Here is a 21,951-nt window from a genome sequence, read left to right as displayed (position 1 = left end):
CAGGATCCCGTGCGATGACCTTGTAGATTCATCTAAAATCAATCGGACAAGATAAATTAGTTTTATGAATAGATGATCTTGTGCCTGATCGGAGTTTTTTTTTCAAAATTAACAATATGGCGGCCTCAGGAAATATTTATCAGATTTTCGAGAAAAAAACCGACAATTAATTGCACAGGCCTGCGAAATTTAACTTTTTTCAGTTTCTAGAATGGCTGTACTTGTTTCTTGTAGTTTTTTATGCGCTGAAAACGAATCTGACCTTCAAAATGCTCCATCACGTCAGGATTTTTGGTAAATGAAGCCTAAAAGGTAAAAAAATGGCCATTTTAGCCATTTTTGATAATTTTTTTTGGGATAGAAATTTTTTTTTTTTCAATTTTCGACGAAAACACCAATAGACGTTATACCCAACGATTCTGAACTGAAACTGTTAATTTCAAAATGTCATAACTTTTTTTTTTTAAATCGTACAATAATTTAAAAAAATGGGTTTTAAAGCTAAAGAGTTGTACTATGCGGCCTTTTCGTCGAAAATTGGAAAAAAAAATTTTCTATCCCAAAAAAAATTATCATAAATGGCTAAAATGGCCATTTTTTGACCTTTTAGGCTTCATTTACCAAAAATCCTGACGTGATGGAGCATTTTGAAGGTCAGATTCGTTTTCAGCGCATAAAAACCTACAAGAAACAAGTACAGCCATTCTAGAAACTCACCCTCGCAGGACTGTGTTGTTGAAAAAAATCGAAATTTTGAAAAAAAAATCCTGCGATCAGGCACGAGTTTTTTATGTTTTTCAAAAGTAGTATAAATTTTACTGAAATCTAACAAGCGGTTTTTAAGTTGCAGTGATCACCAGTTCAAAAAACATAGTTTTGAGAAAAACGCATTTAAAGTTTTGCGAACGCTCGAGAACGCCCGAACTCCCTTTGTTAATTGTTGAATAACTCGAAAAGTATTTGTCGGACTCACCTCAAATTTTCACACAATATTTTTAAGATATTATACTTAAAGAAAATGCAAAAAAAAAACAAAAATCCAATCTTTTGAAAATTCTGACTACCCGTAACCCCTTAAGGGGGGGAGCCTGGTTTATAAGGTCAAAAAAATCAATTTTTGTTTTTCGTTTTAAGCGATTCCTAATATATTTCAGAATATTCACACAAAGTTACAGAGCCTAATTCTCAATATTTCCGTAGATACAAAGCCAAAGGTAGGCGAGTGTTAGATAGTTACGCTGTGACCGGACAGCTATAGTACAAACTTTATCTTCTTTTCTCGACTTTTCATTTTTATGATTTCTTTGAATTGGCGTACATGAATGAAAAAAACTAATGAACCTTTTGAAATGAATCATAGCTTGTTCCCTTCAGTATTAAATTCTCTTCTATTTGAACTAACAAAATAGATATAAAAAATTTTTTTCAAGATTTTTATACCAATTTGAAGTGGATTTTTTTTTATAGAAAGGCATTTTTTTCTTTAAAACCTCCAAAAAGTTGAAATTTTGGAGTTTCTCTCAGTTTTCTTAGTTCATCTAGAATAAAAAATCATGATAATTAGAAATCCATTTGAATTGTTTGCTTTAGATAATAATTACGAGCTGTATCTTGTACGCCAATTGGAAACTCCAGCGTTGCAGCGCTCTACTAATTTCTATGTTAAACATTTTTTTCAACTTATTTTAACCAGTACAAACATTTTTTATACTTTTTAAATGTTCATTAAAAGACAGAAAAAACTTTGCAGTGCTAAATTAATTTTTTCCTTAAAAAAAACAAAAAATCGCAAAGAGATGCAATTTTTAGACCTCATAAACCAGGTTCCCCCATTAAGCAATTTGTTCTTTTTTTTTGTACAATAATTACTTTTGCTAACTGTTATTGTTAATTACATTACAGGTAGAAGATATGAAAACCAATTTTGCCAACCTAGATAAATTTAAGAAACTTGTCAAAATGTTAACAATTATATTTTCATTAGGCCAGCCAATGCCAGTTAATCATCAAGGTGAGTAAATTTATTCCATTCAAATATTATGATCAATTTTTGTTAATTTTGTGCAAAGCTTGGAGCTTTGATTGTTGTAGAATGCGCTTTACTTTTATAAGAAGATAAAAAGAAAAATAAATATAAAAAAAAGGGTTAAAACTTAGCCATTCGTTGCGCGCCTATTCTATTGAACTTCAGTTTTTGTACCTTTGTTGTCCTCCAAATGTAGTACCACTAACGAATTTACTTGAAACCGGCAGTTGAATAAATCGCGATAATGTCGAAAAGACCTAAGATACTAGTTAATACTGGACGTATTCTTTTGTACGTGAGTTGGAAAAGAACATTAAATAAAATAAATAATTGGCGCATACACTTCTGTTAGGTCGTTGGCCGAGCTCCTCCTCCTATTTGTGGTGTGCGTCTTGATGTTGTTCCACAAATGGAGGGACCTACAGTTTTAATGCAACTCCGAACGGCAAATGGTTTTTATGAGGAGCTTTTTCATGGCAGAAATACACTCGGAGGTTTGCCATTGCCTGCCGAAGGTCGGCTGCTATTAAAAAAAACTTGTTGTTGCTTAAATAATCAGGTTTAGTTTTCGATAACTTCTAATTAAAATCGATTACTGATACCTGGGCGCCAGACGGTCGGTTCTACGTTGTCGGAATGACCTTGACTTATATCCGGCCACGGACAGTCATTTCATTAGCATTCTCCAAAAATTTTGTGGGAAATTAATTAAGCTGTTACAACAAAAACGAATCCCTGAGTTAGCGAGTAGGATTAATAAACGCATAAATTTATCGAAATTAAGAACACCCACTAAAAGCAAAGGAAATTTATGATCGAATGTTAAAAGTGTATAAGAACTTTTCGCCATCAATCAGTACAGTGGAAAGATGCTGAATTTAAAGGTGGTCGTACAATCCTTCAAAATGATTCACGTCAAGGACGCCCAATAACAGCAACAACGCCAACAATTTCAGAAAAAATGCAGGATGTCGTATTGGAAAATCGTTGAGTGACTGAAAGAGATTTAGTAGAAACCCTAGACATCTCAGTGGGCTCATTGGGCAGTGTAAGTAATATTTTGACTGAAGTATTGAACTTCAGAGAGCTGTGTGTACGACGGGTGCCGCTTTCGCTAACAATGGAACAAAAGCTCATTCGAATGCGACTATCTCAGAAACATTTAGAGCGTTTTCAAAAAGATAAACTGTATTTTGTGCGTCGATTCATCACTATGGGTGAGTCTGGGGTCTATTATCATGATCCCAAATCAAAACAAGAGGCTAAAGAGTGGTGTGAACCGGGTTCTTCGGCTCCGAAATGAGTTTTTGTCCAAAAATCGGCCAAGAAGGTGCTAGCATCAGTTTTTTGGGATACGAAAGGAATTTCACTTGTGGATTACTTGTAAACTGGTAAAGCAGTAAATTCTGAATATTATTGTAACCTTTAGACTAGCTGAAGGAAAAAAATTCGTGCAAAAGAGCTCAGATTGTCAAAGAAAAAATTTTATTGTAATCTTTTTTGACAAGCTGAAGGAAAAAATTCGTGAAAAAAGACCCAGTTTGCAAAAGAATAAACTCTTTTTCATCAGGGCCAGTCTACCGTGTCATAAGAGCATTTTGACAATGGCGAAAATCCATGAAGTAAAGGTCGAATTGTTGGAGCATCCACTATATTCACTAGATTTTGCCCCTAGCGACTTCCATCTGTTTCCAGACCTAAAACAATTCATGCGTGAAAAGCTTTTTTTAACAAAAGGTGTCATAACAGCTGTGTATTTTGCAGCCCTTTCAGATTCTTAATTGGAATTTCGTTGGAACAAGTGTATTGATGTTCAAGAGACTATATTGAATAATAAAGTGTACTTGAAACCATAAAATTGTGTCAAACCATTTATCGAACATCAACTTGTTGAACAACCTAGTAAATACAAGGTGGTGCAAAATTAATCATCCTATAGAAAAATTTATACTATTGCAAATGGCGCTGTACGCCAATTCTATTTGACACTCGTGAACTAGACAGCTGCAGTTACAGACAATCAATAGAGAGTGTAAAGGTCAACATGAAGATTTCCTCTACTCCAAATCATTTTTTGTAATCATTTAGTAAAAAAGTTATTCAAAAACAAAATTGCCTTTAATTAAATATTTTTGTTTTAACTTTTTCCTTTCAGACTATCTTGGCGTACATTTTGCGAGTTTTCTTTTGGAAATCGTCGAGGGTAATAATCCTGAGAGCCTAGTCGATATGGTTATATCATTAATACTGGCATTTAACCTGCAATTTACTGACTTCTCGCAAAATGTTGTGGTCGAAGCCATGCAAAGCTTGCCGAGTGCGAAAATTTTCACAGAGAAAATTCTATTGCTATTAAATAGAGAAGGTGAGTTTGAATTCCCTGGCATATTTTCATATTTCACTAATGTCCACTCGTTCACTACAGAGGATCCAATTCGTGTGTTGAAGCATTCAACTGAAACTATGAATTCAGTACTCAAAATGTTCATTGATATCTTTAGCAATCCAGATACCGCTGGCATGTTTTATACAAACGACAACAAAGTGCTCATTGATATCCTAGTGCGGCAATTGTCCGATTTGTGCGCGGGTAATCCGGTAAGCTCTTATGCATATTAGTTTGGCGAAAAAGAAATCCTTTATTTTTGAGTAAAATTTTGGTGGAAACTGTTTAAAACTGTTTTATGGTCGATCTTTAGCTCCTGGGCGATGCTGCGTCTACTAACTTGCCGGTCAACTTCGATTATTTCGATGATTTTTTCGACATTTTCTTTAACATCAAAAATGCCTGAATGAGATCGACGAAACCAAAATTGCACGTAATTGGCTGTTACAGTATCGGCCCTATGCCCCTCGAGGGATTAAGGACCTGAAGAAGAAGAAGACGGTATCGGCACAATAAACACCATTCACAATTTCAGCGACCAGGCTTGCAATTTCGTTTTTATCAAAGAAAAACTGTAAATTGTATCGAATTTTCTCTTTGTTAAGGGGTCATATACAGTAAGAATTTTCCTTGAATTTGCATATTTCGCTTATTACTTCGATTAGTTACTAGATTTAACATTGCTTTAACGGAGTCGTTTTGGTTTTTGAATTTCAGAGGATCCAGTTCAGAGATATAGTCGTCACCGCAAAAAGTCTTTTTTGAGAGGAGCTCCCGGAGACCAGCTGTAGCTCCTTTCCAAATAAATATTTTTATTAATATACAGGGTGAACGATATGAAGTGTTACCAACTTCACACTGCCTGTATCTGTAAAACAGCTCATGACATCAACGTCAAAATTGTTCTAATGACAGTTCAATATATTTTTTATAAGCCATCAAAAGCATTTGCGTCTCAGTTTTGTTGAATTTTTTTTTCTGTGATGGAATTCAAACGTATTAGTGTGATTGCGTTATATTTGGCTGGAAAATCACAACCAGCCATTGTTCGTGAGCTCAGTCACCTCAAAGTGATTAAAATGTTTGTGTATCGCATTATAAAACGTTACAATGATACTGGAAGCATTGCAAAACGCTATGGAGATGGATAAAAAAAAACCGCAACAACGCCAGAAATGGTTCGGAAAGTTAAAGCTCGACTTGAACGAAATCCACGTCGAAGTGGTAGAAAAATGGCCAAAGAACTGAAAATATCGCAACACAGCATTCGACGCATATTGAAAAATGAGCTCAAGGGTTACAAGTTCCAAATGCACACGATCTTTCATCCCCGGAAAAAAAAGTTCGGTGCGAAAGAGCAAAGGAGTTGTTGCGCTTGCACGAAAGTGACGAATTTCCTAACATTGTGTTTTCTGATGAAAAAATTCCCAATTGAGCAGTTCATAAACACTCAAAGCGATCGTGTTTACTTGACCGAACGCTCATACGAGAATTTGAGCCTACGTATGGCTACTCGAAGCAATTTCCCATCGTAAGTATTGGTTTGGGCCGTAGTGACCGCTGATGGACGCTCTCCAATCGTTTTTCTCGAGCCTGGTGTCAAAGTGGATGCGACTTATTATCGGGAAAATGTTTTAGAAGCTGCTTTAGAGCCGTGGACACGCAAACATTTCGGTCGTAGACCATGGACGTTCCAACAGGACTCGGCACCGTCTCATAAAGCTCCTGTGAACCAAGAATGGTTAAAAAGTCATGTTCCACACTTGATTTCGTCCACACAATGGCTTTCGAATTCGCCAGACGCAAATCCGATGGACTATTCCATCTGGTCCATTTTGGAGAGCAAGGTGAGGACTAAAAAATATGCCAGTATGGATGCGCTGAAAAAAGCGATTATACGAGAATGGGCCAAAATACCTCAAGATCACATTCGTGCAGCATGCAACTCATTTTTTGACCGTTTGAAGGCTATATTCAAGGCAAAAGGGGGTCATATCGAGCTAAAGTAAATATATGTTAAAATTGTAATCATTTTTGAACAATTTTGTACTTGAAATCAAAAAAAAGCTAATTTCACACAAAAAAGTTATGGTGTTTTGAATAGATAACACTTCATATCGATCCCCCTGTACATATATAATTGACGAGTACACCCTTTCTGGGTGTTTGGCCGAGCTCCTCCTCCTATTTGTGGTGTGCGTCTTAATGTTGTTCCTCAAATGAAGGGACCTACAGCTTCAAGCCGGCTCCGAACGGTAGATATTTTTTATGAGGAGCTTTTTCATAGCAGAAAAACACTTAGAGATTTGCCATTGTCTTACTAATACTAAGGCTAAAAATACAGCTAAATACAGCTGTGTACAAATTTTTGGATCAATAAATTTAAAAGTTTTCTCAGAAAAAATTATGAAAAATTCACTTTTTTTCGGTCTTCTAACTGTATATAACCCCTTAAGTTCCCTTGTTAACACCCTGCAACTCACAACTGAATGGAACAAACCAGAAACAGCAAGGAGGATTAACTTTAAATTGTTTGATTGATACTTCACAAGATGCCGCTCATTACAGCCATCTGCCGAGAAAATATTGTATTTCTTTTTCGCCAAACGAATATTAAAAATAAAAATTGTATATTCTATATGCTGAATTTTTATATCTCATTTCCTATTTCATTTCACATTTCAGATGCGTCGTTGCTATTTAGAATTATGCCGTCGCATACTACGAAATACCAATTATCCTGAACATCAGCACCGCAAGCAAGATTTTATGAAAATATTTACACGCATCTTTTGTGAGGAGACCGAATGTAGCGCATCGGATCAGCAGTTGGTGCGTGAGATTGCCAACGAATTTCCGCAGTTATTCAAGGCTTAAATAGCATTTATGTGAGGTAGAGAAGAGATGCGATTTGATGACTGAGCAAATAATAGTAGTAAATTTCAAGTATCGCAGTAATTTCTTTACTCGTAAATATTTTTTGTTTTTGTTTTTATAGGTATATATTTTTGTTTGTTTGTTAATTTGTGATGGCAAAATTCAATGCAGATATTAATCATCCTGTGCGCATTTATCAATTGCATATCTTTTGTATTTATTTTGGGTCATTTTGCTTTAATTTACATTTAATATTAATAATAATAAAATACCAAAAATTACTCATTTTAGTGAAGCATATTTTAAGTTATACATTTATATATACATATATATATGTATGTATGTATATAGATGTAGTTGTATATTTAGACTTTAATTTAGAATTTTAAGTACATAAAAAAATGGTCTAAATGGAAATGAAAGATGCGCTTCTGTATTCAACAGTTATGCCATTAACACATACACTCATGTGTATGTGCATGCAATGGAACAACTTAACAAATATGACATTAAGTAATTAGTATAAAGGAAATATTGAAAGTGTTTGCAATATTGGAAATTATACCTGAAACATTAGAAAATGTGAGAATATTTAATATTTATAAAACATTAGTGTAAGCACGCACTCAGTCGGAAGGTAAAATGGTTGTTCCAGAAAAATGAGCACAGAGTGCAAATGCACTAAAGAACTCAAAGGGTTTTGTTTATAATCAAAATACTTATATGTATACAGACATGTTTGAAAGAATGCGAATTGCTCTCGAGCAATCCGGTTTATGTTTAAGTTTACAATTGATATGAAGTGTTACGAGCTTTACTTTTTGAAAGCGCACTTTAAACATAATTTTCAAAATTTTTTAATGCATTATTATTTTTTTATCAGTTTCTTAGTTTATATAACAATAACTACACTACACGAAAAAATTATGAGACCAAGTGATTTTGATGATATCTACTAAAGCGACAAAAGAAAAATGCCCCAATATCGTTTAGTTAAAGGGGTTAGGGGTAGTCAGAGGCCCGAAAAAATGATGATTTTCAATAATTTTTTTTTTGCTAGTCAATTGCTTTATTTTACAAAAATAAAAACATAGCATTAATACATCATGTTTCGACTTGACTTTAGAAAAATTTCAAAAAACAAAAAATTTATAATTGTAAAAGTTATCGCTGTTTGTGTGAAGCCCATTTCTCCAGAAGTCCCTTGTGGTGAAATTGGTTTTATTAATAGATCGATATCTTGTGTCTGATCGACGCTTTTTGGTTTTCAAAATTAACAATAGGGCGGCCTCAGGAAATATTTTTCAGATTTTCGAGAAAGAACCAACAATTAATTGTTTAAAAAAAAATCGAAATTAAAAAAAAAAAATCTTTCGATCAGGCACGAGTTTTTTATGTTTTTTAGAGGCAGATTTTTTTATTGAAATTTACCAAGCGGACTTTAAGTTACAGTGATCACCAAAGAATCTGGAAAATTCTCACTGGACTAACTATCTCTATGGGTATATTCAATAACGCATTATAATGCGCAACGTACTTTTGCAGTGTTGGCAATGCGTTCAGAAATGCAAATATGGCAGTACTGCAAATGCATCGCGTTCCAAAACGCCATTTTTGTATCAAACATCGCGCATTATTTGCAGGAAAAATTTTAATACTGCCAATCTATCAATTGCAACACTTGTCACATTGGCAGTGCTGCCAGCGCTGCAATTACTGCGCATTTATAATGCGTTTCTGAATATACCCTATCTGTGCCTCTATTCTTTCCTATCTCTTTCTCTGATACTTTTCTCCTTCGCTCCTTAACTATCTACCCCCTTTCCAGAGCTTTAAATACAATGGACTTTTTAGCTTGAGTGTTTTAGGAGCCACCAAATCTCCTGGTGCTCCTTGGCTCGATCTTTTCAAATTTCAATTTCAACCTTAGCACATAGAGACAGTGATGCAACTTAGACCACGAAATGGGTCCGTTGTGCGCGGCAGGGGCTGGGCCACATTTCCCTTTCCATATTGAACCATCCTGATTATTAGATTATCTATAGATTATCTATATTCATTAAGGAGGATCTTAAATATCGGTTCCTGCTTCTGGCTAGAGCCGGACATGTGCAAAAAAGGTGTTGCATTGTTTCCAACTCCTTTTCATTCCTGGAGCTACGACAGAAATCATGCATTCTCCTTGCATGATTTCCTATGAGACAATGTCTTCGAGGGCCCCTACTAAGGTCCTAATTTGAAGTCTACACAATTTTATAATATTCTTGGACAGACGTAGATTTAGTCTTGGCCCTGTTTGCCTAGCAATTTCACAGGTATAAACACTGATCCATCTTTGCTTTACAGAACTGATTAGTGCGTCCTTAATAAGAAGATTACAAGTTGCGAGAGGTACCCCCATAAAAATACTAATGTTTGGCATACAGGTACCTTCTCTTGCCTGTGGCCTGGAACCCAGCATAAGATTATACGATATTGCTTGGCCATCTCCTTTAGAGATTGGCGGCAACGTAAGACACTCCTTGATGTTATTTGGAATGCATCCAGGGCCCGCAGGGCAGCTTGGCTGTCTGATAGAACGCAGATATCTGTTGATGATATTCTGTTTATCTCTAACCATTTTAAGGCTTCATGAATAGCGCTTATTTCAGCTTGAAAAACACCGCAGTGATCCGTTAGTTTAAAGGATTCACTGATAGAAAGCTCTTCGCGTTATATTGCGGTGCCCTGATCCTAACCGGTGTCCATTTTAGATCCGTCCATGTGGATCTTAACGGGTGTGTTGGGTGATGGATCTTCTTCAAGCCATTCCTGTCTAGAAGGGATTTTGATTAAGAAATTCCTTTCGAAGCAGAGAATGGGAGGGTGATAGTCACAATCACAGGCTTCCATTGTGAGCTCGCTCTCAGCCTTAAGGGGGTATTCTGGTCTAGACGCAAAGTGCGGCCGATTCCCAAAAAGCTGGCCAAAAGTCGAAAAAAAAGTTTCTAGATAGAGTTTTTTTTTGTCTTTGGGTTGGCTACAGTAATGCCTTGAGTAGTGAAAACCGTTCATAGCAACGTTCTGTACCTTAAGTATCCTCTGTATTTTCAGTCGCAACGTGGTCTTCGTTTGAGCATCGTATTACTGTCGATGAATAGTGAAAGTTGTACACATTTGAAAGATTTTGTAATGGAGTAAATTGAACAAAACCAAATGGAATCATCTTTGGAAGGTTAGTAAAATACGAGAAATCTTTAGTACATATCAATACAGCGACACAAAATTTTTAGCTGCAGCAATACGTAGATACATTTTTTGCAATTTTTTTTATAAAATTTGAGTTTTCAAACTGTATAGTAATACAATGCCGTCATATGCTGCTTTGAAACCTATTAAAGGTTACTCAAAAAAGTAATGGTTACTGAATAAAACAAGATTCAGCTGCTACCACTTGCTACCTTACGACCCCGAAAACATATAAATTAACATGCATCTTGATAATGTTCTTGAAAATACGCTATTTCACGTGAGGGGGTGACCAATAGGGGTGGATGGGGGTGGATTTTCAAAATTTTAAGATCAAATTCGTAATCAGCGACCCCGACAACCCCCGAGTAAACAATTTTGAATCAATTACTTAATTTTTTGAGCTTTGGCCAGCTTTTCGGGAATCGGCCGCACTGTGAGACGCCTTAATTTAAGGCATTTTTAAAACTAAGATAAAAAAAGAAACACATTTTTACTATTCATTTGTTTTTATGGTTTTTATTAATATTGGAAAAGTATAAAAAAATAATAATAAAAAAATAAAAATAAAAAAATCGTGGAATTACAGGCCGGCGGAGTGGGGGCTACATAAAAAACGGTGCTCCATGGTTGCCATGATTCCAATTCTTGAAGTGATCTAAAACAAACAAATTAAAAAAACTGTTCATTAGTTAGGATGTTGCTATCGGATTACGCCAAATCAAAGAAAAAGAATTCACAAAATGGCGTCAACTTGAAAAAAAAAATTTTTTTTTAGCCTCTTGTTTTTACCTTTTCAAATTTTTTAAAAATACTTCAAACTTAAATTTTTCAAAATCCGAGGCAGGCGCGATAGACAGATGTAGAATAAATAACACAGGCCGACAGCATCTCAGACCCAGAAACCAGACTATATATTTCCGAAGGTTTATGATGCGCTGAATCCAAATCTGGCCTCAGAATTGCTCTATCAACTCTGGTTTTCGAGATATCCTAACCTAAAAGTGCCAAAACACCGTTTTTGCCCATATTTGAGGTTATATAGCCTTGCAGATGTTTTCTTTCACCAAAAAAATAGGCTGGCATCTTTAAGTACAAGTCTTCTTCTTTCAAATGGCGTTTTGTTTGCTCAAATATCATTTTTTTTCGCAGAGATATCGCATTTTGAAATTTTCATGTTTCGAAATTTTCCTACACCTGAAAATCGATTAAGATAACATAGACATGATATAGTCGATTACTAATTTTCTTGAATTGAGTCTTATTTTTCTTAAAATTTTGTCTCACACCATAAGTGTGCTAACTCACCAAACCCCTACACTATCTAACCCACGGGTACCGAGTCACACACAGCCCTAACCCCTAGAAACCACCCCTACCATACCGCAAGCAGGCTAACCCACTTAACCCTGGAGACAGTGAGTTTAGTCACATATCTTTCTTGATATTTCTTGAATTTTAAGAGAAATAAGACTCAAATAAGACTTAATTAAAGAAAATTAGTAATCGACTATATCATGTCTATGTTATCTCGATCGAATCGAATGCTGTACAACGTATTTTTTTTGTTAAAAGTACCATTTATTTAACTTTTTCCCATCTTTCAGGCAATTTATGGATTCCATCCCAAAAAAATTTCTCATCTTTTGCGCCGAGAAAGTCATCAAGCCATTTTTTTAATACCTTCAACATTGGTGAACCGTATTCCAGAAAGGTGATTCTGCATCGACCGAAACAAGTGGTAATCAGAAGGAGCTATGTCTGGGCTATAAGGCGGGTGAGGTAGAATTTCCCATCCGGCATTTTCCAAATAATTTTTGACCGATACTGCAACATGTGGCCGATCATTGTCATGATGGGAAATCAATTTCTCGTGTCTGGTCGCCTATTTTGGCCGTTTTTCGGCTATTGCTTGCTTCAAACGTATCAATTGTTGCCTGTATAGCTCTCCCGTGATCGTCTGGCCCGATTTAAATAGCTCATAGTACAGCACACCCTTCTGATCCCACCAAATACAGAGCACAATACCTTCAAACCATGAATATTCGGCTTTGCTGTCGATTTGGCTGGGCACATATGATCTTTTACGCTTTGGGTTGTCGTAGTGAATCCACTTTTCATCGCCAGTGACAATACGATGCAAAAACGATTTCTTTTTGTGGCGATTAAACAGCATTTCAGACATGCAAAATCGTCTCTCAACGCCTCTTCCGGCTTCAATTCCTTGTTTTGTGCATGTATCCGGCTGCTTTTAAACGCTTAGAAATGGCTTGTTGAGTGACTTCCAATGTTTTTCCAAGTTCTTTTTGAGTTTTACATGGATCTTGATCGAGTAATGCCTCCAATTGTTCGTCTTTCTTTTTGTCAAACTTTTTTGATGGACCTGGTCGCTCTTTGTCTTCTGTGTCAAAATCACCACTTTTAAATCGTGCAAACCACGGCTGACATGCTCTAACCTCTGGAGTTTATTCAGGATAAACTTCTGAGAGTAAACGATGTGCTTCTGTTGCACTTTGCTTAAAATTGAAGAAAAAAAGCAAACCTCCCCGCAAATGCTGTTTTGTTGGAACGTAATTTGACATTTTGACTGTAATACAAAAAAAAAAATTGTGTGTTTACTAATATTCACTGTGACATATCAAATTTACTTGATTTTTTGGCGTGCTTTAACATAAAATAGCTGCCACTGTCAAAATATTGACTACATAATATATGAGGTTTGTAACAAATACGAAATTAATTAGTTCTACACCGTTATATATAAGGTTGTCAAAAAAGTCTTGCGGTATTTCCGCAAGCTTGTCTTTGCAAGCGCGTAGTTCTAGTTGTATTCGTCGCATCGGTTCACGCTAGAGCTTTTTGGAAAGCTCTTAGTCGTTCGTGAGTTATAGCGTCGCAAACATGGAGCAAAATAAAGAGAAAATACGGCATATTTTACAGTACTACTACGATAAAGGTAAAAATGCATCTCATGCTGCCAATAAAATTTGTGCAGTTTATGGACCCGATACAGTTTCCATTTCCACCGCACAACGATGGTTTCAACGTTTTCGTTCTGGTGCAGAGGTGATCGAAGATGCGCCACGGTCCGGAAGGTCTGTCGTCGAAAACTGCGATAAAATCGCTGAATTGATCGAAAGAGACCGGCATAGTAGCAGCCGTAGCATCGGCCAAGAGCTGGGCATGAGTCATCAAACCGTTATAAACCATTTGAAGAAGCTTGGATTCAAAAAGAAGCTCGATGTATGGGTGCCACACGAAGCGGATGGTGACTGGCGATGAAAAGTGGGTCACTTACGACAACGTGAAGCGCAAACGGTCGTGGTCGAAAAGCGGTGAAGCTGCCCAGACGGTGGCCAAGCCTGGATTGACGGCCAGGAAGGTTCTTCTGTGTGTTTGGTGGGATTGGCAGGGAATCATCCACTATGAGCTGCTCCCCTATGGCCAAACGCTCAATTCGGACCTGTACTACTAACAACTGGACCGCTTGAATGCAGCACTCATGCAGAAGAGGCCATCTTTGATCAACAGAGGCCGAATTGTCTTCCATCAGAACAACGCCAGGCCACACACATCTTTGGTGACACGCCAGAAGCTCCGGGAGCTCGAATGGAAGGTTCTTTTGCATCCACCGTATAGTCCGGATCTCGCACCAAGTGATTACGACCTATTTCTGTTCATGGCGAACGAGCTTGGTAGTCGGAAGTTGTCCACAAGAGAGTCCTGTGAAAAATGGCTCTCCGAGTTTTTTGACAATAGGGAAGCGAGCTTCTATAAGAGGGGCATTATGAAGTTGGCATCTCGTTGGGAACTCGTCATCGAACAAAACGGCGCATATTTGACTTAAATCGCATTATTATAACCAATTTTATGAACAATTGAAAATTCAATAAAAATACCGCAAGACTTTTTTGACAACCTTTATGTATAGAATAAATAAAGGTTGTGTGGTATACAAAAGATTTTGTGGAAAGAACGAGTCCTCAAGTCGTCCGGTAACATCTGCCGTTCATTGCGCGTTTCGCTCCACTCGGCCGGCTTAGATGCCATGTCACAAAATCCGCTGTATCTCCGAAAATAAATCGAATTTGGAAAAATATGCCCTTCAATATTACCTTCTAAACTTTGAAAATATGCAAAACAAAAATCGATTTTTTTCAAATTTCTAGACCAGAATACCCCCTTAAAGCGGAGAAGGCCGCTGAGTATTTGCAGAAGAGATTAGATCTAGGTCTTGCTCTTATACTCTTTTCGTTTTAAAGATGTTTCTTTCCTTAATAATTAATTTAAGTTTTGTGAAATGTGTGCTTATTGCTGAATGTTTTTAAAACATTTGCCATTAAATATTGGGTAGTCGAAAAAGTCAAAATCAAGGAGTCATCTACATACCTCTAGCGCTACCAATCACATTGTGTCATATCATATGGTGTTAGAAAGGTGACATTTTAAGCTTCATTTAACCAAAAAAAAATTTAATTCGGAGAAGTTTAAAAAAAAGTTATAGCTGTTCAAAAATGAGTGAAAATAATGAAGAAATTCGCTTTATTTTGAAATTTTTGTATATAATAAAAAAGGGAAGAATGCCACGCAAGCCACCAATGAAATTTGTGAAGTTTACGGAGACGATGCTGTATCAGTTCGCTCGCTTCCGTTCTGAAAATTTCGATTTGAAAAAGTCGATGAAATTATGAAAAAGATTGACCAGGACCATCACATAAACTGCCATGACATCGCCGAGACACTAAACATTCATCATCAAACGGTTTTTAACCATTTAGAAAAGGCTGGTTACAAAAAGAAGCTCGATGTTTGGGTACCACATGAATTGTCTGTGAAAAATTTAATGGACCGAATTAACATCTGCGACTCTTTGCTGAAACGAAATGAAATCGAACTATTTCTGAAGCGAATGGTAACAGGAGACGAAAAGTGGATCAAATACAACTATAATGTGCGAAAAAGATCATGGTGCAAGGGTGGTGAAGCTCAACAAATGGTCGCAAAGCGAGGATTGAGGCCTCGAAAGGTTATGCTCTGTGTTTGGTGGGATTGGAAAGGAATCATCCACTATGAGCTGCTCCAGCCTGCTCGAACGATTGATTCTACTCTTTACTGTCAACAACTGATAAGATTGAAGCAAGCAATTGAAAAAAAACGGCCAGAACTGATCAGCAGAAAGGGCGTCGTATTCCATCAGGATAACGCTAGGCCACACACATCTTTGATGACTCGGCAAAAACTGGGAGAGCTTGGCTGGGAAGTTTTGATGCGTCCACCATATAGCCCTGGCCTTGCACCATCGGACTACCATTTGTTTCGGTCAATGCAGAACTCCCTTAATGGAGTAAAGTTGGCTTCAAGAGAAGCCTGTGAAAATTACTTGTTACAGTTTTTCGACGAGAAACCACAAAAGTTTTACACTGATGGAATAATGTCTCTAGAAGAAAAATGGCAAAAGGTGGTCGACCAAAATGGTACATATTTGGTTTAATAAAGTTCATTACAAATATAAAAAAAATGAGTTGAAGTTTGATTAGACATGCAAAAAGACTTCTTCGACTACCCAATAATATTAAAAACATAAATTGCTAGCCCTAAACTGATAATAAAAATATAACAAATCTAGTAGGTCTTATCATTTTTCGTGTGGTGTAAAATGACTAGTCCAACTTACATACATAAGAAATTTTTTTTTATTTATTTACAATACTTATTTTAAGCACACAGATTTTTCTTCAAATTACCAGCTCAAGAGTGCAGCAACACATTTTTACCTTTTAAACACACAATTCTAATGCAGAACAACGTAAAACGAATAAACGAAAGTAAAAATAAAAAAATTTTTAAACATTGAAATGTTAAATTTGACTATATAATCTATATAATGAAATCTAATAAATATATATTAAAAAAAAACAAATATAATGAATATGTTATAGCCAATCTGAGAATCTGAAAACTACATATGCATACCCGATAAAAAGTACCCTTTATTTAGAAGTAAAATTTTCTAAACTGTTCTTGATCAAATTAAAAGATAAACCAAAAGTGGTTAATTAAAATATTTGCAGTATAAACTAAACAATTGACAAATCGTTTTTTAATGCATTCAAATCCGATACATTTATTAGAAAAAAAAACTTTGTAATTCTGGCACTTTTCATTTTATTTCAAAGTGACAGAATAAAATCCGCACTTTTGTTGAGTTTTATGCATCATCAGGCGAATATTTATTCAAAAGAAAATATAAACGCCCGAACTGCCTTTGTCAAAAGGGTTTGAAATGTACCACAAATTATTGTTATTGACTATTTATTAAGTTTACTGTTATATGACTGTTTTAGAATCTATTCAAAAGGCATCCAAAGACAAATGTGTTCAATTCATTTTTGAAAAGTCTACACACAGCACATTTTAATTCGAGATTTAATCAAAGTTTTAAAATGAAATTAATAAAATATTTGTTTTATTCGACAACTTAAATGTTTGTTTATTATTGTTATTATACAAAATGGTTGGTAGGTATGTTAGTGTTGGGTATGGGAATAAGTTTGCGTCCTTTCTTAGCCACAGCTACGAATTATTTCAACAATTAAATAATACGTGATATTATGTGAAGTATGCGCCAAAATTAAAAAAAAAAACATTTTTCTAATAGCGGTCGCCCCTCGGCAGGCAATGGCAAACCTCCGAGTGTGTTTCTGCCATGAAAAAGCTCCTCATAAAAATATCTGCCGTTCGGAGTCGGCTTGAAACTGTAGGTCCCTCCATTTGTGGAACAACATCAAGACGCAAACCCCAAATAGGAGGAGGAGCTCGGCCAAACACCCAAAAAAGGGTGTCACGCCAATTATATATATATATATATATATATATATATATATGCGCCATTGGAAGCTACAGGTTAGGTTAAATGGCTGCCCTAGCTTAGGGCACACTTGGACAAATATTGAAAATTCGTCCGTTGTGATGTCGTACATGGAAGAGGAGAAAGGAGAAGGGAAGGAAGAAGGAGCCTTGGGATTAGAGACGATGATGACCATGCATTTTCCGATGACGCTGACGGTGGCTGATTTGCGTTCGTAATTAGCCGCAACAAGCTACTGATGAACTTTACCAAATTTATGATATTTAGACCCGCTACATCCGCAGGCGTAGCGAAAAAATTGAGAGCCCTGATGTCTAAATATTTGCCAGACGTGAACAGGGCAGCTGAGAAGAAGGTGTTGAGATGATTCCACCTCGTCCTCAAGACAGCTTCTGCAGAACGGACTTGAGGCAATCCCAAGTCTCACCGCATGAACACCTAATGGAGAATGTCCAGTACTCACCAAATTCGAGAGCTGGGGCTTCGTTAGACTTAGGAGGTCCCTCGAACGTCCCCGACCTGCCCGTGACCAGAAGGATCTCGCGACCTTGCACGTTTGCGCACTAGCCCAGTGCTCGCTGAATTGAATCGAGGCCCATCTTCCCAGGAGCAGACCACAGGTTCTTAAGGGAACCTCGATCCTCTCATTTTGCGACGAAACCGTCTCTAAAGTTCCCTGTCTAGCCAGCTCAACAGCCCAGCACTTTCTCCCTATGCCGCTGTGACCGGGAACCCAAATGAGCCTGATGTCGAAGTATTCGGATGCAATCAAGAGAGAAGCCAAACATTCCCCGACCAATCTCGAGCGCACAAACAACGAGCCCAAGGCCCTAATTGCCGCTTAGCTATCGGAGTAAATATTTACTTCCTTAACGATAATTACCGAGGTAAGCAACCAGTCCACTGGATCCTTAATTGCGGATACCTCAGCTTGGAAAACACTACAGTGGTCAGGACGCCTGAATTTAAATTTGATGAGAAGCTCCTTACAGAATACTACCCTTCCGTCCTACTTCGAGCCATCTGTGAATATGTTTGCCATGCCTTGCCGCCAAATGTTGCACCCCGCTCACTCATCCCTTGAGGGAATATGAGTAGAAAACGGTCCACTCGGACCTAGCGTGGGTGTACAGTGATCCAGCACCATGGGGATGAAATCAAAATTTTGAAGAATGCTAGAGTGTCCGTAACTTAAGTCTAGCTTTTGGCCCTTTTTCCTACAATTTTCACGGGTGCCACATTCAGCATAGCGTTAAGCGCTATGGTAGGAGTGGTACGGGGCGCCCCACTGATTCCAATTAGGGCAGACCTTTGTACCCTCTCCAGGTTCTTAACAGATACCATTCTTTCTAGCGAGTTCCACCAGACAAGGACTCTGTATAGCAAGATTGGTTTTATAATCGTGTTATAAAGCCAAAAAGTGACTTTAGGCGAGAGGCCCCATCTTTTGCCGATAGCGCCCCTGCAACCATACAAGGCGACGGTTGCCTTCCTAACTCTCTCCTCAAAGCTTGGCTTCCACGTAAGACCTCTGTCAAGGTTAAGTTCTAGGTACTTCACCTTGTCAGAGAGCACCAATGGAGCGCCCGCTATCGAGGGGAGAAATACTCTAGGTATTTTGTATTTCCTCGTAAATAAGACGAGCTCCGTCTTCAGAGGATTTATCGAAAGGCCGCAATTTGCGGTCCAATTCAATTGGAAGCTACAACTTTGATCCATCTTTAAGGCAACATACGGATTCCTCTGACGAAAAATTCGAGTTCTTTTAACTTGATCCATTCATTGAGCGAGTTTGCGATGCTCTCGTAGGAAGTGAACTGCTCTCGAATAAGGTCTGACTGCATTGATCGGAACAGATGGTAATCCGAAGGCGCAAAGTTTGGGGTGGAGCAAGATTTCCTAGTTCAGGCCCTTTAAATATTTCTGGACCGATTTAGCTACATGTGGCCAGGGGTTGTCATGCAGCAATATCAGTTTGTCATGTCTACCGTCCCATTCCGGCCGCTTTTCTTTAAGAGCTCGATTCAAACGCAAACGCAGCTGCAGCCGGTAACGATGGTTTCAGATGGTTCAAGGGGTTCATAAGAGAAGACACTCTTCTGATCCCACCAGTTGCATACATAGCCTTTGAAGAATGAATATATTTTTCGCTGTTAATGGACCTGGTTCCCCTGGCAGGCTCTAACTCTTTCGACGCTTAGGGCTATCTTAATAGATCCATTTTTCATCGCCAGTGACAATGCGATGCAGAAAACCTTTTATTTTCTATCGTTCAAGAAGCACTTCACACGTCACCAAACGCTTCTCGATAACCCCCTCCTTCAATTGATGTGGCATCCAGTTACCTGCTTTCTGGATCATTCCCGTCGCGGCCAAACGTTTATCGACGGTTGATTTCCCAACATCCAACTCTTTAGACACATCATCAAGGATTCGACATGCGTCTTCATCCAATATTTGCTGTAGTTGAGTATCTTTGAATTTTTTACATGGTCCTTCGCGATCTTTATCACTCACGTCGAAATTGCCACATTGGAAGCATCGAAACCACTCTTTACAAGTTGTATTTGATGGAGTGTGATTACCGTAAATATTGATCAATATAGGACACGTTTCAGCTGCACCTTTCTTTAAAAGGTGGTAATGAAGCACGACTTCCCGCAAATGCTGTTGTTTCGGGACGAACGTAGACATTTTTGACTTCAGATAAAAATGGATATTTAAGCTTCAAACGATTATCAACTACTGCGGTCGAGACCTCACATACCAAATAATTATAATAAAGGAGTGATGCACAAACTTTAACTGATCTAGGCTTAGCTTCGGGCGGGAGGGATAGTTATTATGAGCAGCTTTCTCATGGCAGAAATGCAGCTGGGGGCAGTGTTTTATGAAATTACAAAATAGATAAAAAATATCCTTCAAATAAAATATGTTTTATAGGAAAATACTATAAAATTTTGTCTTAAAATTTATCAGAACTTGTAAATTAATTCTTCAGCTGCTTGGTTGGCGCAATAACCGCTTAAGCATTTTTGGCTGAGTTTAGCAAAGCGCGCTCTCGGTCTTAACGGCGCCAGTTAGACACACAAAGCGAATCCAATTCTTTCTACACCATATTTTTTGCTTTGCTCCTGCTACCACCAGTTATCGCATCGAATAATTTCAGAGTCGGACCGTTTTTCTCAATTCAGACAAGACTAAGCCAGCGTAGCACTTATTTCGTAAGACTTATTTGCTACCCTATGTCCGTGTTTTCGTAAAGCTCATACAGCCCAACATTCCATCGCCTGCGATACTCGCCGTCACCAACGTGCAAAGGTCCAAAAATCTTTCGCAGAATCTTTCTCTCGAACACTCCAAGCGTCGCTTCATCGGATGTTGTCATCGTCAGCTTCTGCGCCATACGTTAGGACGGGCATGATGAGAGTCTTGTAGAGTGTTAGTTTTGTTCGTCGAGAGAGGACTTTACTGCTCAGTTGCCTACTTAGTCCAAACTCGCACTTGTTGGCAAAAGAGAGATTCCCCATTGGATTTCAAGGCTGGCATTGTTGTCGGTGTTAATGCTGATTCCTGAATAAACGAAATCATAACTGTCAACAGTGACGTGGGTGCCGATACTCAAGTGCGCCGCCTGTTTGTTTGATGGCAGGAGGTCTTCATTTTGTCTTCGTTCACCACCAGCCCCGTTCGCTTTGCCTCTTTATCCAGTTTGGAGAAGGCAGAACTAACAGCGCGGTGGTTACGGCCGATGATGTTAATGTCATCGCCATACACCAACAATTATACGCTCTTATAAAAAACTGTGCTGGAGCGATTAAGTTTTGCAGCTTGCAAGATCTTTTCTAGCACCAGGTTAAAGAAGTCATACGACAGAGAGTCAACATGTCTGAAATCTGGATCGGCATCAAACGGCTCGGACAGGTCCTTCCCAATTCTGACGGCGCTGCTGTTATTGAGCAGCTTCATTTTGCATAGCCATATTAGTTTTGCGTGGATTCCAAATTCAGACATCGCGGAACTCCTATTCGTACTCTCGAATGCAGCTTTGAAATCGATGAAAAGATGGTGTATGTCGATTCTCCTCTCATGGGACTTTCCAAGATTTGGCGTATGTGAATATTTGGTCGATGGTAGACTTCCCAGGTCTAAAGCCACACTGATAAGGTCCAATCAGTTGGTTGACGGTGGGCTTCAGCCTTTCACACAATACGCTCGCTAGAACCTTATAGGCGATATTTAGAAGACTAATCCCGCGGTAATTGGCACAGATTGCAGGATCGCCTTCTTATAGATTGGACAAAGCGCACTTAAATTCCAATCGGCAGGCATGCTTTCACCCGACCATATTTTGCATAGGAGCTGATGCATGCACCTTACCAGCTCCTCGCCGCCATGTTTGAATAGCTCAGCCGGCAGTCCGTCGGCGCCCGCGGTTTTGTTGTTCTTTAGCCGTGTTATCGCTATTCCCACCTCGTCATGGTCGGGTAGCGGAACGACAATTCCGTCGTCAACGATTGGGGCATCGGGATCTTCACATTCTCTGTGACATGAGCAGCTAACACT

At 38.0% G+C, this 21,951-nt stretch overlaps 1 protein-coding gene across 3 annotated transcripts in view; it reads left to right on the top strand.

The window, feature by feature from the left end:
• The window catches only part of LOC128858045 (NCK-interacting protein with SH3 domain), a 39,324-nt gene extending 22,324 nt beyond the window's left edge, over positions 1–17,000 (top strand). For all 3 annotated transcript variants that reach the window (XM_054093973.1, XM_054093972.1, XM_054093974.1), the window contains exons 6-9: positions 1,903–2,011; positions 4,182–4,391; positions 4,452–4,624; positions 7,098–17,000. In XM_054093973.1, coding sequence (XP_053949948.1) covers positions 1,903–2,011; positions 4,182–4,391; positions 4,452–4,624; positions 7,098–7,289 — 684 coding nt within the window. In that variant the 3' untranslated portion in view covers positions 7,290–17,000. The remainder of the gene's footprint in view (positions 1–1,902; positions 2,012–4,181; positions 4,392–4,451; positions 4,625–7,097) is intronic.
• The last annotated feature ends 4,951 nt before the right edge of the window (positions 17,001–21,951 follow it).

Source organism: Anastrepha ludens, chromosome 3 (assembly GCF_028408465.1).
Source record: "Anastrepha ludens isolate Willacy chromosome 3, idAnaLude1.1, whole genome shotgun sequence".
NCBI lineage: Eukaryota > Metazoa > Arthropoda > Insecta > Diptera > Tephritidae > Anastrepha > Anastrepha ludens.
The sequence above is the reverse complement of the archived record's forward strand: the minus strand, read 5'-3'. Positions and strand labels throughout refer to the sequence as shown.